At 39.5% G+C, this 14,251-nt stretch overlaps 1 protein-coding gene across 7 annotated transcripts in view; it reads right to left on the bottom strand.

Annotated features, from left to right (window-relative positions):
- The window catches only part of phf14 (PHD finger protein 14), a 141,233-nt gene that overhangs the window by 79,415 nt on the left and 47,567 nt on the right, over window positions 1-14,251 (bottom strand). For 6 of the 7 annotated variants that reach the window (XR_013904431.1, XM_026156303.2, XM_026156305.2 and 3 more), the window contains exons 12-14: window positions 5,305-5,411; window positions 3,655-3,786; window positions 1,918-2,068 (exon numbers count right to left, since the gene is read on the bottom strand). Coding sequence is in view for 6 of the 7 variants with exons in the window: in XM_026156303.2 (XP_026012088.1) it covers window positions 1,918-2,068; window positions 3,655-3,786; window positions 5,305-5,411 (390 nt within the window). In the remaining variant the exon portion in view is untranslated. The remainder of the gene's footprint in view (window positions 1-1,917; window positions 2,069-3,654; window positions 3,787-5,304; window positions 5,412-14,251) is intronic. The other variant, XM_026156304.2, reaches the window with a different exon arrangement.

A 14,251-nucleotide genomic window follows, 5' to 3' on the forward strand; every position in this document is an offset into this window, starting at 1 on the left:
TTCCTATTTATAACCACAAAACCTATACACATAAACAATGTTATCTTTGCTAGAGATCAGAATTACTGAGACTGAGGATTTTAATGAGTAACAGCACAGACCTACTGCTTTTAAAACATGTCTCTATGGAGCCCATCTGTTTAGTCTGTTCAAACTGGGTTTGTACCTTCCTACTCTTGTTTCTCATCAAACACAGTGAATCAAAAAGGAACAACTTTTTGATTCAAGTTCATTTTCTTCTCTTTTATTATTTTGAGTTCCACCAGGAGAACCTGTGTGTTTTTTGTATGCAGTAACACTGTTTATATTGCATGCGTGAGATCACCGTGTGCAACGTACTGATAACCTTAGAAGAAGAGGGAACTAATGGGAACTAGAGCTGGGCGATATGAGATTTTTTCATATCACGATATGTTTTTTTCATTTCAGGCGATAATGATATCTATCACGATATAAGCCAAATAACTATATTTGTAAGATTTAAATGTGCCGTTGCTCACAAGTAAAATGTGAAATAATCAGCAGCTTGTTTTTATTTAAATATTTATTTCCCATAATAAGTTCAACAGGGTAGATGTACTTAAGGAACATGAGACTTTTTCAGATAAATAAAGGCAAATATTGCAAACTACACAAAAGGCAGCCGCTAAAGCGTTTAAGTTTCAAAATAGAACAAACGAAACAGACTAAATTGTCAATTCCACTTAGAAACAAAATATTAATTCTAAAAATAAATCTTAGTTTGTTTTACAGAAGAACAGACAAAACTGACTAACTTTTGTCAATATCAAATAAACTGAGAACTAAAAGGAAATTCTCAATCTCTCCTTGTTGTATAGCTGAGCTTTTCAAACAGTTTTAACAGTTACTTTAGTCTGACAAAAGCCGAATGACGAATCAGCGCTTCCAGTCAGAGACTGAGGCTACGTCCACACGTACACGGGTATTTTTGAAAACGGAGATTTTCCGTTTTCGTTTTAAAAAATAATCTCGTCCACACATAAAGGCAGAAATGAAGGAAAACGCTGCTATGAACATGCCAAAGCAGCAGGTGGCGCTAGATTCCTAACCGTGCAGAAATGTTGGCCAATCAGAAGTCTAGAAGCCTCGGTGGGAAAAAGTAAACAAAGCTGGGGCATAGAAGCAGAACCGAGTCGTATGTGTGGAGGGACAGTAAACACTGCAGAGAGTAGAATTAACAGTAACAGTATTGTAGAAATTCATTTCACTGAAACAATAACGTGGCGCACAGTGTGACGCATGCACCAGTTTATTGTATTTCCAGACTTGCTTTCGGCACAATTTACAGTGCACGCTACTCTGTTTTTTGCCAGACTTGAAATAGCAGAAATACCTTCACCCTACGGAACTTCTATGGCTCTTCCGTTCGACAATCTCTCCGGCGTTGGAACCATCATCTGTTTTCTCTTCGGTCACGCTCGGTTGATTTTTCTAGTCGGCACACTCATTTCCTCCATTACGCGCTGGCTCCACTACCCGCTGGCTGCTTCCCAAACAAACACATGTGCGGCTTGGCACTTGTGCTGTACATAACAAGTCACGCGACGTGACGCTGCGGCTGTGATTGGTTCGGCTCTGCGCTACTGAATTTGGATTGGCTGACCTTTTTTTTTTTTTTTTTTTTAAGAGGACAAGAGCGGTGAAGTCTATCGCGATAGCTTAATTTCTCTATCGAGTAAAAGTTATATCGCGATACATATCGTTATCGTTCTATCGCCCAGCTCTATTGGGAACGCAAGTTAATTATTTGTAATCAATATGAATGTGTCAGTTAGCCAGTGACAACATGAGATACACTGTAATTAGAGTGGAGGAACAATAGAGCATGCAAACCTTTTGCACATTTTAGCTAATATGAGCTGGTTCCAGTGTGTCAGTACACACAGTGCCTCTTACTTGATGTTTCTTGGGCTCTGGTGACATCTCCTGTGGGATGAATTTGATCGGTCCTTTGATCTGCCTCCTGGACCTCTTGGTGCCATCTGGTAACGTCTCCATGGCAATATCAGCTTCATCGCTGCTGGCTTGGTCACACTCAGAGCATTGCCTAAGGAAATTGAAAACGACTTGACTCATTTAATTGAATTAATTTTTTTCTTTTTTAATCATACACCTAAATCTTCAGTCTTTAATGTAACGATTAGTTGATTGTGTTTACAAACAGACAATGCGGTGCACATCGCAAATTAGCTCACATAGACACATTAGTTGTGCCGCTTCTTAATGATGGTATCTTAGCTAACAAGCCCAACTACCAGATTCAACTTGTAATTGGCTAAAAATCACTTAGTCTGGTGAGAGGGACGTTGCTAGCTGTAAGTTTTTTCAAGCAATGCTCAAATTTCCACATTCCGACCCTTCAGGAGCTGTCCACTCAGCACAGCAACTGTTAATATAGAGCGTTATTAAATTTATTGCTAATGCAATTATATGGCACATTGACTTCTGAGGAAATTTTAGATGGCACTCGTCATCAAAAAGGTTGCCTACCCCTGGTCTAGCATAAACACAATATACAGTTCCCTGTTAGTGTAGGAAATGGAAATCAGCCGAGACAGCTCTGAAACATCTGCTTACATCTTGTTGAATTCATTTGCGTAAATCAAAAAAGAGCAGCAGGTCATCTGCCTGTACAGTAAGAATCTGCCCCGCTCACATTAAAAATTATTGCGAGTGGTGCTTCTTTTCTCCAAGCTGAGCCATTACAACCGATGTTAGAGTTTCCCACCTGCTGAATGTCATTTTAACCCCTGACTGTTCAGATGTGGAGACAAACTAACACTCTACAACGTAGGCAACAGAAAATAGCTATTTTTTAAAATTATTTTACTCATTGTTTTCTACATAATAGAATGAAGCTGAGTACATTATGAGTACATTAAAATTAGAATGTGGATTTGAATAACATTTGTATTCTAATGTACTAGTATTAATTCAAAAATTAAATACGAAAATATGAATACTGCAGAAGATTTAATTACTTTTGCATAAAAACAGAATAGGTAGAATTGTCATTCAATGAGCTACTTTTTACTTTTTTACTTTCAGACCATTTACTTTTTCACTTTTAACTGAGTAAAAAAAGTTTAGTATTTTTTAACACAGATTTTTGTACTTTTGCTTAAGTAAAGAGTCTCAGTAAATTTGCCGCTTCTGGTTATTATAAATCTCCGGCTCTCTTCCACAGCTTGTCTTTGTCCTGTCGTCTTCCCCTCACCTCCAACCAGTCGCTGCAGATGGCCGCCCCTCCCTGAGCCTGGTTCTGCTGGAGGTTTCTCCCTGTTAAAAGGGAGTTTTTACCTTCCCACTGTGGCCAAACTGCTTGTTCATGGGGGGTCATATGATTGTGGTTCTCTCTGCTTTCTCTGAATTATTGTAGGATCTTTACTCTTCTTTTTAATATAAAGCCGCTTGAGGCAGCTGTTGTTGTGTGCTATATAAATAAAATTGAATGAACTGAATTGCACTTAAGGAAATGAGAAATGGGGTTAATGTGTGACTTTCACTAATGACTGTTTTGTGCCAGTTTTATCTCATATGACTCACAACAACGGATGCTGTCAGCTGCTCAAATTAGATCACTTTTCATGGTGTTTAGGGGAGAGCCTCAGGGTCCACTTAAACCCAACTTACCAATAGCTGTTCTTGGTCTTCTTGGGCATTCGTGTTAGTGGTGGCTCCAGGCAGCCCAGGTGGTAGTAGAGCTTGCATGTGTCACACAGTACAAGCAGATGTTGGTCCTGGTTTTTTTTACAAATTCCGCAGCTGCAGAAATACATCAGGTTTCAGTGAGTATGAGAAATAATGAGCATGAGAAAAGGTTGTTGCTTTTTGTTTTATTTTTGTTTTATAACAAAATTTCTCTAACTGTATAATGAATTCCAACAGGAAAGAGGGAAAGAGCCTCCGTGTTTTACAGATGATACTCACTGATGTATCGCGCTTTTGATCTCCTCTGTACATATTGAAAACAATTTGATTCATCACTCCTTAACACCAGTTGCCACGGATTTTCAGTCCAGTTATGCTATTTAAGTATAACCTCATTTCCCCATTTCCCTTCCTTAAGAAGGGCTTCTTGACAGACACCCATCAAGTGAGACCTTTTCTTATTAGGCTTCAGTAAACAGCTGATGGATCAGCTGAAGGGCCAGATGCTTCTGTCGGGTCCTATGTCAGGTTTTTGTTTCCCATTTCTTAAAAGACTTTCACAGACGTTGTTTATCAGCTACAGGTAGCTTTTAGACCCATCACTTCCACATGCACTACTCCAATTTCCTCAAATATTGCATGAGCACACTTCATCCACACTGAGATATCCCATGTTGTCAGCTCAAGCTCTTTGGGAATCACTGTGAAGTTTTATATTATAGAAGTCTGTCAGACTGTTATCTTTGGTATTTTATAGAAATGTGATTTTGGGTTTAAAACAGAATGATGTCCGTCTTCACTTGCATTAACATGTCTTCAGACCTGAAACTGGGTTTTTCAAGGAACAGCTACTAAATGAACAACTTACACTTCGAAGCGGCTTAAGATGTTTTTCTTGCATAATCAGTCAGTGGATAATCAAGGAACAGATCTCATCTGACCATGAAATTGCTTGTCAGACAACTGTTGCGTTTTTAGCCTCTAAAAAAATATGGACTGAGAATAAATAAAAATGGCAGCCGCCAGTTTTACCCCTCAGTCTCCTAGCAGTTGTACCTATGGTACAAGTTTGAAAATTCTAGGTAACTTCCTTCTGGAGTTATCACAATCACAATATTTTCAGAAAACCTGACCTCTCATCTTAATCATAAAGTCGAGGTCGCTGAAATCCAAACTCACACAAAATCTTTAGTAGTAGATATTAATTTTAAAATTATAGATTGTGAATGCGATAACTCAAGAATGAGGCAAACTTGGGTGTCCACACTGCCCGCCTGCTCACCTACTTGGCAGGGTGACAACAATACCTCATTAGCCTTTTATGGCTAAGGAGTGAAAATGGCTCCAATTCCAAACCAATTAATGCAATGCTTTTCTTAACTCCTTGAATTAAAGCTTTAAGACTGAACAAAAAAAATAAAAATAAAAAATGACTGCGGTGCCCATAGGCAGAATGACAAGAACAAGTATCAAATACTTATTTGAGCTAAATGTATCAGATTCAGATAAATTCTCCTATTTCAAAGCACTGAAGATGACGGATAAAAAACAATCCTCGTCCTAACATTTTACCCATTTCATTAACCTTTGCCTTTCTCGCTCCATCATGACTCAAAGCTATTGTGTGTTTACCTGTAGAGGATCGCTGGCAGACTAGATGCCTTCCCTTGGGTGCCTCCTTCCTTCTTGCTGGGCTTCCTTTCTTTTGGGGCCTTCAAGATTGGTGGAGTATTTAATTTCTACCAAAAAATAGAAAAAAGAAACACACACACAAAAAGTTTGATGAATATTTAATATACATGAAAAGTAACTTATACTTCACTGCGAAGTAGATTTTATAAAAACTAAGACAAATAAGATTTTCTTTGAAAAAGGAATACACAGCTCATCATAGTATTCAAGTCAGTTAAATTTCTGAAATATTGATGTAGTCAGTTAAGTAGCAGGGGGTTCCCAGATGCTTTGAAAATGAACAACATTTGCACTAGAATGGCAAGAATGAGACAACCCCCAAAACAGAAATGGTTTTTCATATCCCCCCCCCCCCCCCCCAGTTTTTCAACTCCAGGAGTTGGGCTACTTGTAGCCCAACAAGTATCTGTTTGCAGTGGGTCCTGCAAGCAGATACTTCAGAGGTTTCCCTTAGGCAGTATTATTAGAAGGGAGAGCTTACATTTTCATTGTAATACAGATGATATCCTGGTATCTCCACAAAGCCATATGATAGACCTCACTCAGTTAAATCCAAGAAATATCTTGAAGACATAAAGACTTGGATAACCTCTAATTTCTCTCCTTCTAATTGCAGATAAAACTGAGGTTATTGTACCCTACCCTTATTGTACTAGTTAGAAAAATTGTGCCCAGACTTCTAGCAACACTTTGAGAACCAGGACATGTCCTTCAGTGCATAGGATAGCATACATTTTCACTGCTAGGCAGATGATACATACAGTGGGGCAAAAAAGTATTTAGTCAGCCACCGATCGTGCAAGTTCCCCCACCTAAAATGATGACAGAGGTCAGTAATTTGCACCAGAGGTACACTTCAACTGTGAGAGACAGAATGTGAAAAAAAAAATCCATGAATCCACATGGTAGGATTTGTAAAGAATTTATTGGTAAATCAGGGTGGAAAATAAGTATTTGGTCAATAACAAAAATACAACTCAATACTTTGTAACATAACCTTTGTTGGCAATAACAGAGGTCAAACGTTTACTATAGGTCTTTACCAGGTTTGCACACACAGTAGCTGGTATTTTGGCCCATTCCTCCATGCAGATCTTCTCGAGAGCAGTGATGTTTTGGGGCTGTCGCCGAGCAACACGGACTTTCAACTCCCGCCACAGATTTTCTATGGGGTTGAGGTCTGGAGACTGGCTAGGCCACTCCAGGACTTTCAAATGCTTCTTACGGAGCCACTCCTTTGTTGCCCGGGCGGTGTGTTTTGGATCATTGTCATGTTGGAAGACCCAGCCTCGTTTCATCTTCAAAGTTCTCACTGATGGAAGGAGGTTTTGGCTCAAAATCTCACGATACATGGCCCCATTCATTCTGTCCTTAACACGGATCAGTCGTCCTGTCCCCTTGGCAGAAAAACAGCCCCATAGCATGATGTTTCCACCCCCATGCTTCACAGTAGGTATGGTGTTCTTGGGATGCAACTCAGTATTCTTCTTCCTCCAAACACGACGAGTTGAGTTTATACCAAAAAGTTCTACTTTGGTTTCATCTGACCACATGACATTCTCCCAATCCTCTGCTGTATCATCCATGTGCTCTCTGGCAAACTTCAGACGGGCCTGGACATGCACTGGCTTCAGCAGCGGAACACGTCTGGCACTGCGGGATTTGATTCCCTGCCGTTGTAGTGTGTTACTGATGGTGACCTTTGTTACTTTGGTCCCAGCTCTCTGCAGGTCATTCACCAGGTCCCCCCGTGTGGTTCTGGGATCTTTGCTCACCGTTCTCATGATCATTTTGACCCCACGGGATGAGATCTTGCGTGGAGCCCCAGATCGAGGGAGATTATCAGTGGTCTTGTATGTCTTCCATTTTCTGATGATTGCTCCCACAGTTGATTTTTTTCACACCAAGCTGCTTGCCTATTGTAGATTCACTCTTCCCAGTCTGGTGCAGGTCTACAATACTTTTCCTGGTGTCCTTCGAAAGCTCTTTGGTCTTGGCCATGGCGGAGTTTGGAGTCTGACTGTTTGAGGCTGTGGACAGGTGTCTTTTATACAGATGATGAGTTCAAACAGGTGCCATTCATACAGGTAACGAGTGGGGGACAGAAAAGCTTCTTACAGAAGACGTTACAGGTCTGTGAGAGCCAGAGATTTTCCTTGTTTGAGGTGACCAAATACTTATTTTCCACCCTGATTTACGAATAAATTCTTTACAAATCCTACCATGTGAATTCATGGATTTTTTTTTCACATTCTGTCTCTCACAGTTGAAGTGTACCTCTGGTGCAAATTACTGACCTCCGTCATCATTTTAAGTGGGGGAAATTGCACAATCGGTGGCTGACTAAATACTTTTTTGCCCCACTGTAGCTTCATTGATCACCAAAGGATGTGGCAGAAATCTAAACGCATAAAGACAGATGACCTCTAATTTTCTGTTTCTAAATTCAGAAAATAAAAATATTGTGTCTAACCAGATGCTTATTCTGGATAGCAATACCTTTGCTTCTATTTACACTGTGAGCGATTTTGAGCAGGATGTGCCCTTCATTGTGCATACTGAACAAATATGTAGAACTGCTTTCGTCCATTTACTTTCTTCCAGTATCTCTAAAATTAGAAATATCCTGTCTCAGAGTGAGTGCTGAAAAACTAGTTCATGCATTTATTACTTCTAGGCTCGACTACTGTAATTCATTATTATCAGGATGTCCTAAAAAGCCTTCAGTTAATCCAAAATGCTGCAGCAAGAGTACTGTCAGGGACTAGAAAGAGAGCACAGTTTGCCCATACTGGCTTCTCTTCATTTGCTCGGTGCTAAATACTAAATAATATTGAATTTAAAACCTTTGTCATCACATACAAGGTCTGGCTGCTGGAGGCTTCCCATGATGCACTGTTTCTTCTTCAATCATCTTTTTTCACTCTCCATGTGTTTATAATCCACTCTGCATTTAATCAGTTATTCTTAATCACAATTGATCTTGTGTCCCATGTCCCTCCATACCACCATTCTTTACCATGGTGATGGTGTCCAAGTGAGATTTGCGGAGATATGGGCACCCAGAAACCTGAAGGTGAAGACAGAACTGCTCTAGGCATCCGCCCACAACAGAATGACGAGCTCCCAATAGGTTTTTTTTTTGTTTGGTTTAAATGACCCCTGATGGTACTATTTTTGTCAATATTGAAGATTGTTTTTGAAAATCGAAACAAAGGTTATCACAAGAAGTATGAGAGTCATAACTTGACAGAGAAAAGCCATGTGGGTCTGAGCCATTCAACTGAGCTAATGTTAGCCACAGCAGGCATGGATACAGCTGAGCCCACACTCCTGAATAATCCTGAAAGAGCTTTGTGACTTCAGAAAAGATAACAACGAACAATATGCGGATATTAAACGTGGGGTTAAGAAGGCAGAAGGAGGAATCTAAGAGACCGAGACAGTGCTACAATCGGCATCAACACTAATTATGAAAGAAGAGGTTCTTTGGAGAGCATGACAGAAGAAAGAGGTGTTTTATGAAGGGGTCGTGGACTCACCTATGTAAGGATGGCGCCAAAGCAACAAGAGAAATGATGACAACACTGTGCTAAAACCTACAGCCACCCCAGATCAAGAAGAGATCCACTTGAGAAGCTTCAGGTGTTCAGGAGAGATATGATGATGACCCAAGATCTCGGATTGTTTTACAAATCTGATATTTTAGTAAGACTGGTGATTCCTCTCTGGAAACATGACTATGGAGACATTATATAATAATATGTGTTCAACAAAATTTCATGCTAAATGGAAAGACATTGAACTCTCAATGATGAAAGACCCACCAACCCAAGCAATTTTAGCTCATACGAATTTAGATATACATCTTGAGATGACTGAAAACCCATGAATCAAAAGTCATCGTCTGATGTGTTTTTTCATAACTCCAAAGCAAATGGTACATCTTGACACAGGTACATTGAACTGTTGGAGGTTATGTCGTGTATTGGCACATATTTTGGGACAGCCCAAATATTAAACTCTTATGGCTCAACAAAGCTTTAATCAGTATATTTAAGGTAAATAATATTCCTTTAGAATTTTCCACCATATTCTTGGGAAATTCAGATAATTTGCAGGACCTAATAAATAAATATCTTTGGGTTGGGTTGGCCTCTAGAGCCAGACTTTGTTGAAGTCTCTGCAGTTTAGAAATTTGGAGTAACATTCCTTATCTCTTTTGGGCTTTATGATCCCTTTTGGGCTTAGCATCAGGGGAAAAAGTAAACAATGTTAACTATAGCCACCATTAGTTCACGAGGTAGATATAGGGTCTGAATTTAATTGACATGGCCTTTAAGTCTGGTAAGCAATTACCATCTATAATTCTGTGGTTATGTCAACAGACCTGGAGTATATAATCACAGAACCCCCCACCCCTTCCAAAGTCTTTGTTGCAGTCCCGGAGCTTTAAGGTCTGGAGCAGTAGCTCCACTTAGGCATTGGGGACTTATGGATGGAGCCTGGATTCAATCAATAGACAACACTCCTGGACAAAACAGCTATAGTAAATCTCTGATTAAAGTTCTTCCGTGTTGTTTGAGAGGGATCTGGCATCGGTGAGGTAGATTGATGGAAACGGGGGTTTGTGCTGCTGCTTTCGCAGCTGGACATGACTGCCAGCTCTGCATCCCTGCTTCTGTTTCCTCTTCCTCCGCCGCCTGTGTCGCTTGCTGTTCCTGACAACCCACAGAATGCCCAGTGGTCTCACAATCTTAGGTGGGATACTGTGGGTCCAATCCAGATTAACACTTTTGGCTCTATCCTGGCCATTTGTGGCCACTTCACTTTTATTTTTTTCAACCATTTCCATTCTGTTAATGCAAATGGAATGAAACTTCCCAAAGGTCTACATTTTTTTAAAGATTTTTCAATTTTCAACATCAGCTCCTTAATAATGTCAATAATATTCACTATACACCAAATTGTTCCTCTTGGCTCTATCGTGGCCATTTTTGGCCAATTGAAACCCATTATAACCACCTTTTTTGATTCCTTGTTATTGACAGTACTAAATCATACAATTTAGGTAAATTTTCTTTCATTCTAAACTCAACACATGAAAATTTTAGTTTTTAAAGTTTTTTTTACCAAATTACATCATTTACCCATTTTTGGCCAAACAAGCAATTTAATGTAGTATTCCTTTTTTTTTTTTTTTTGCCTGTCCCGTTTGCCATCAGAATTATTGTCTAAAGGCGAAGAAAGATACCCAACGGATTTACTTACAGCCAGGCTACCAGGTCAGTAACCCACATCTGTCAGCACAGACCCTCCCCTCGCCCCAGCCACGAGGAAACAATCACCTAAGAGCCAATAGAGCCCCTAATAGGCCATGACCGCTACCCCGGGTTGAGCCCCCCAAGGAAGATGCTCATGTAATATTCCTAGTTTCTAGTAGCGGCCTTTGATGGCTTATCACACTCCAACAGACCAAAAGAATGACACAATTTTGACATAGGTTTGATCTTAAGGATCTAATAGTTTGTGCTTGTGCATGACATTGCAGCACAAACATGTATTTGCAAGATAAACTGGAATAAATTATGACGCATCAAATATTACACAGGTTGCAGTGAATTTCTGTCGATGCAGACTGTTGAGCTTTGAGGTTCCCAGTCAAACTTTTACTCTTGTATTTTTCATGAAAAGATACCATACCCAAAATATCAACTCCCAAAAAAAAGAAAACCCGATCAAAGGACATTTTGCAGAGTTCAAAGCTGCAGCTGCAGCGCAAACGACAACAAACACTATTTATAAAGGTGTCCTGGAGTTTATGCAGGTGCAGACAGGCTTACTTACAGCAGTAGCACTTCCAGATCATTTATTCTGGCAATATGGCAAGAAGGTCATCACTGCTACAAGCACTGTCTATATGATCTGGTCAGAGAGCAAGGACAGCAGCAGTCATCTGTCCTTGAAAAAAAGACATCTGCCCAAGATGAAGAAACTTCCTCTCCAGATGATGAGAGGACAATCTCCAAAGAGGCTGACCACATTACCATGATGAGTACTAGCTAGTGCCGGAATCCTCTTCTGGGGTTTTTGTTTTTGTCTTTTCGTTTTTTTGTTTGTTTGTTTTTTGTTTTTTGTTTGGGGGGGGGGGGTCTTTTGCTATTAGATAATATTTAATAAAACTATTTTGTTACAACCGGAAAACCATGTGGGTCCCACTAACTGAAGAGAGACTGCTCTACAATCCAATACCTACTGGTATCAAACCAGGGCTCACCCTGTATGCAGTTTCCTGCATTAGCAGCCTGAGATCAACTTTTGACTTTTTTAAAACAAAGGCGGTCTTTTAGCTGCTGTGCACCCTTACGAACCTGCACGGGAGGCGAAGGCGTGAGGATTGTAGATGAAGTGGAGATGTGAGCCTTAACCAGAATAAAGCAATACATAGCATGTTGGATGACAACACTGGAAGTTCTCAGGAAGTAAAAAAAGGCATGGGGTTCAGACTCCAACTGACGGAGGAGCTCCAAGGACAACGTCTTTCCTTCGGTCACATTGGCAGAGGAACTCCTCAGATGAAAACTGGCACAGGGGAAACAACCCAGAGCTTCCTCCCCAGCTCCTCCAGTTGCAACAGTGGAAGATTTTGTTGTCTGTCTTTGGCTTCACCAAAACTACCACGGCGATATCCCACATGCTAAAGCAACAGAGGAATGCGCTTCTTTTGACCACAACACACAGGGAACCAGCAGTTAGTGATGGGGATTAGAGGAAGCCTGGAAGCAAGAAGCAATCCTGGACTACAATAGGCACAAATACAGCTTGGATAACTTAGAGAGGATGCTGGCACCTTGAGTTGTAGAAGGAAAACTAACTGATGGCTGATGGCTCTTTTCTCCAATCTCCTGGATGTCTTGGGATACAATGCCTTTGTCCCACTGGAAACAACTTCACTGAAGTGGGGGAGTCCTCTACAACCTACAAATGAAGAGTGATCCTGGGAGAGCTGGGGCACATGCTGGTGACCTCGACAATTTCAGGACACCCTTGTCCCTGATTCTCAACCATTTCTGCCATTGATATCAAGACACAGTAGTCTGAACCAGAGTGTGACCCACACCCCACCATCAAAATGAGAAGAAGGTGCAAAAGGTGCACCTCCAGGAACAGCAGCCCCTCAGGTTTAGAAAGTGTGCCTACAAAAACCACTCTACTGTGGTTAGCACATCTTGCTGCTAATGAGGATGCATACAGAAGCACACACACTGGAATATAAATTTTGATCATTTTTGTGGTTATTTGGTCATTAAATTGCCTTTCTGGCCACTAGCACACCATGTGTGATTTTCTTTTTGGCCATTCATCCAAAAAAATTAAATAACATAAAAATAAATAATTGTTACTGTTACTGGTACTGCCCTGCAATGATGATTAAAAAAAAAAAAAAAAAAAAAGAGGTTTCATCATTCATATGCTAAAAAATGTGAACTTTGAACATTGCTATTTTCACCCAAAAGCGTAGTAATAATACGTAATCTGACTGGTATGCAAGGGTATAATTTCTGAATTTGAATTATAGTTTGGTTTTCATGACTAGGACCAGTGTTAATTTAAAAAAATCAAGTCAATGAAAGTAGAAAAATGTTTTAATATATATTAATTTTATAGCATTTTGTGAACGTAAACAGGAGGTGCCCATTTTTTTGTATTTTTTTGTTTTTCTGTCACTGCACAAAAAACAAAGATGCATAAAACTCATTAATACTTTTAATTATTGCTATGCATCAAACCTCCACCATGGTTAGAAAAGAAATCATTTTGCATGTATTATTTTTTTTTTAAAAAAAATAGATTTTATGATTTTATCCCTATGTAAATAATTACAATTATGTGATTTAACTGGCATTTAAAGGGTTAAAATTCTGAATTTGAATGAAATTTTAATTTTCCTGAATAACACTGCTGCCAATTTAAAAAATTAAGTCAATGAAAGTGGATTATTTTTATATATATATATATATATATATATATTAATTTTATAACATTTTGTAAATGTAAACAAGGGGTGGCCATTTTTGGCCACGAACAAGCTGAGAGGGAGTTTTTATGTTTTTGCTCTCCCTGCACAAAAATAATGCATTATAATCAATGTTGATGTGAATCAATTACATGTCGGAAGTGTGATTTTATCATGGTGGAAGCAAAACAGCAAAAGTAAGAGGAAATTCCTGACGATGTTTATGTGAAGCGAAATGTGAATCATAGTTTCGATCTACTTTCTCTGCTGGTTCAATCAATTTTGGTTGGAGGGAGATAAAACCTGCAGCTTCAGAATCTAGCGCAGATACACAAAGCACCTGCCACCTTTTCAAAATCAGTGAGCTGTCGGCTTTCAGCCCCAACGGCGTGTCCGTGTGTATGTGCCGTCAGGTGAGAAAGGCGACAGCTCACTGATTCGGATGCGTTGGGTCCGCGTTTTGTGTTTACGTCTTTGTGCAGAATCTGTGTACCAGCTCTCATTTACTGTTTTAGCTGTTTGGCGGTTGTAGAAATTTTGTGAGGTTTAACCTGAGATTCTGGCGGTTTGGACAAAATAAATTTATATTTAAAAATCGATTCAGGATTTTAATGAATCGATATCACGTTATCCAATCCAGAATCGATTTTAATCGATAATCAAAACCCAACCCTACTGCAAATATATAAAACTGTGAGATTTGAGGTTGTCTTCCACCTAGTACAGTGGACAAACAAACTGGTGTTTAAAGGGTTAAAAATGTAATTTAAGTAATAACTATTTTATATTTATGAAAAGAACTGGAGTTAGTTAAAAAGCTTTGTGGGAAAAAATGGCAAAAAAACAAAAAATTATTAAAATTACAGACCT

This window comes from Astatotilapia calliptera, chromosome 22 (genome assembly GCF_964374335.1).
Source record: "Astatotilapia calliptera chromosome 22, fAstCal68.1, whole genome shotgun sequence".
Lineage (NCBI taxonomy): Eukaryota > Metazoa > Chordata > Actinopteri > Cichliformes > Cichlidae > Astatotilapia > Astatotilapia calliptera.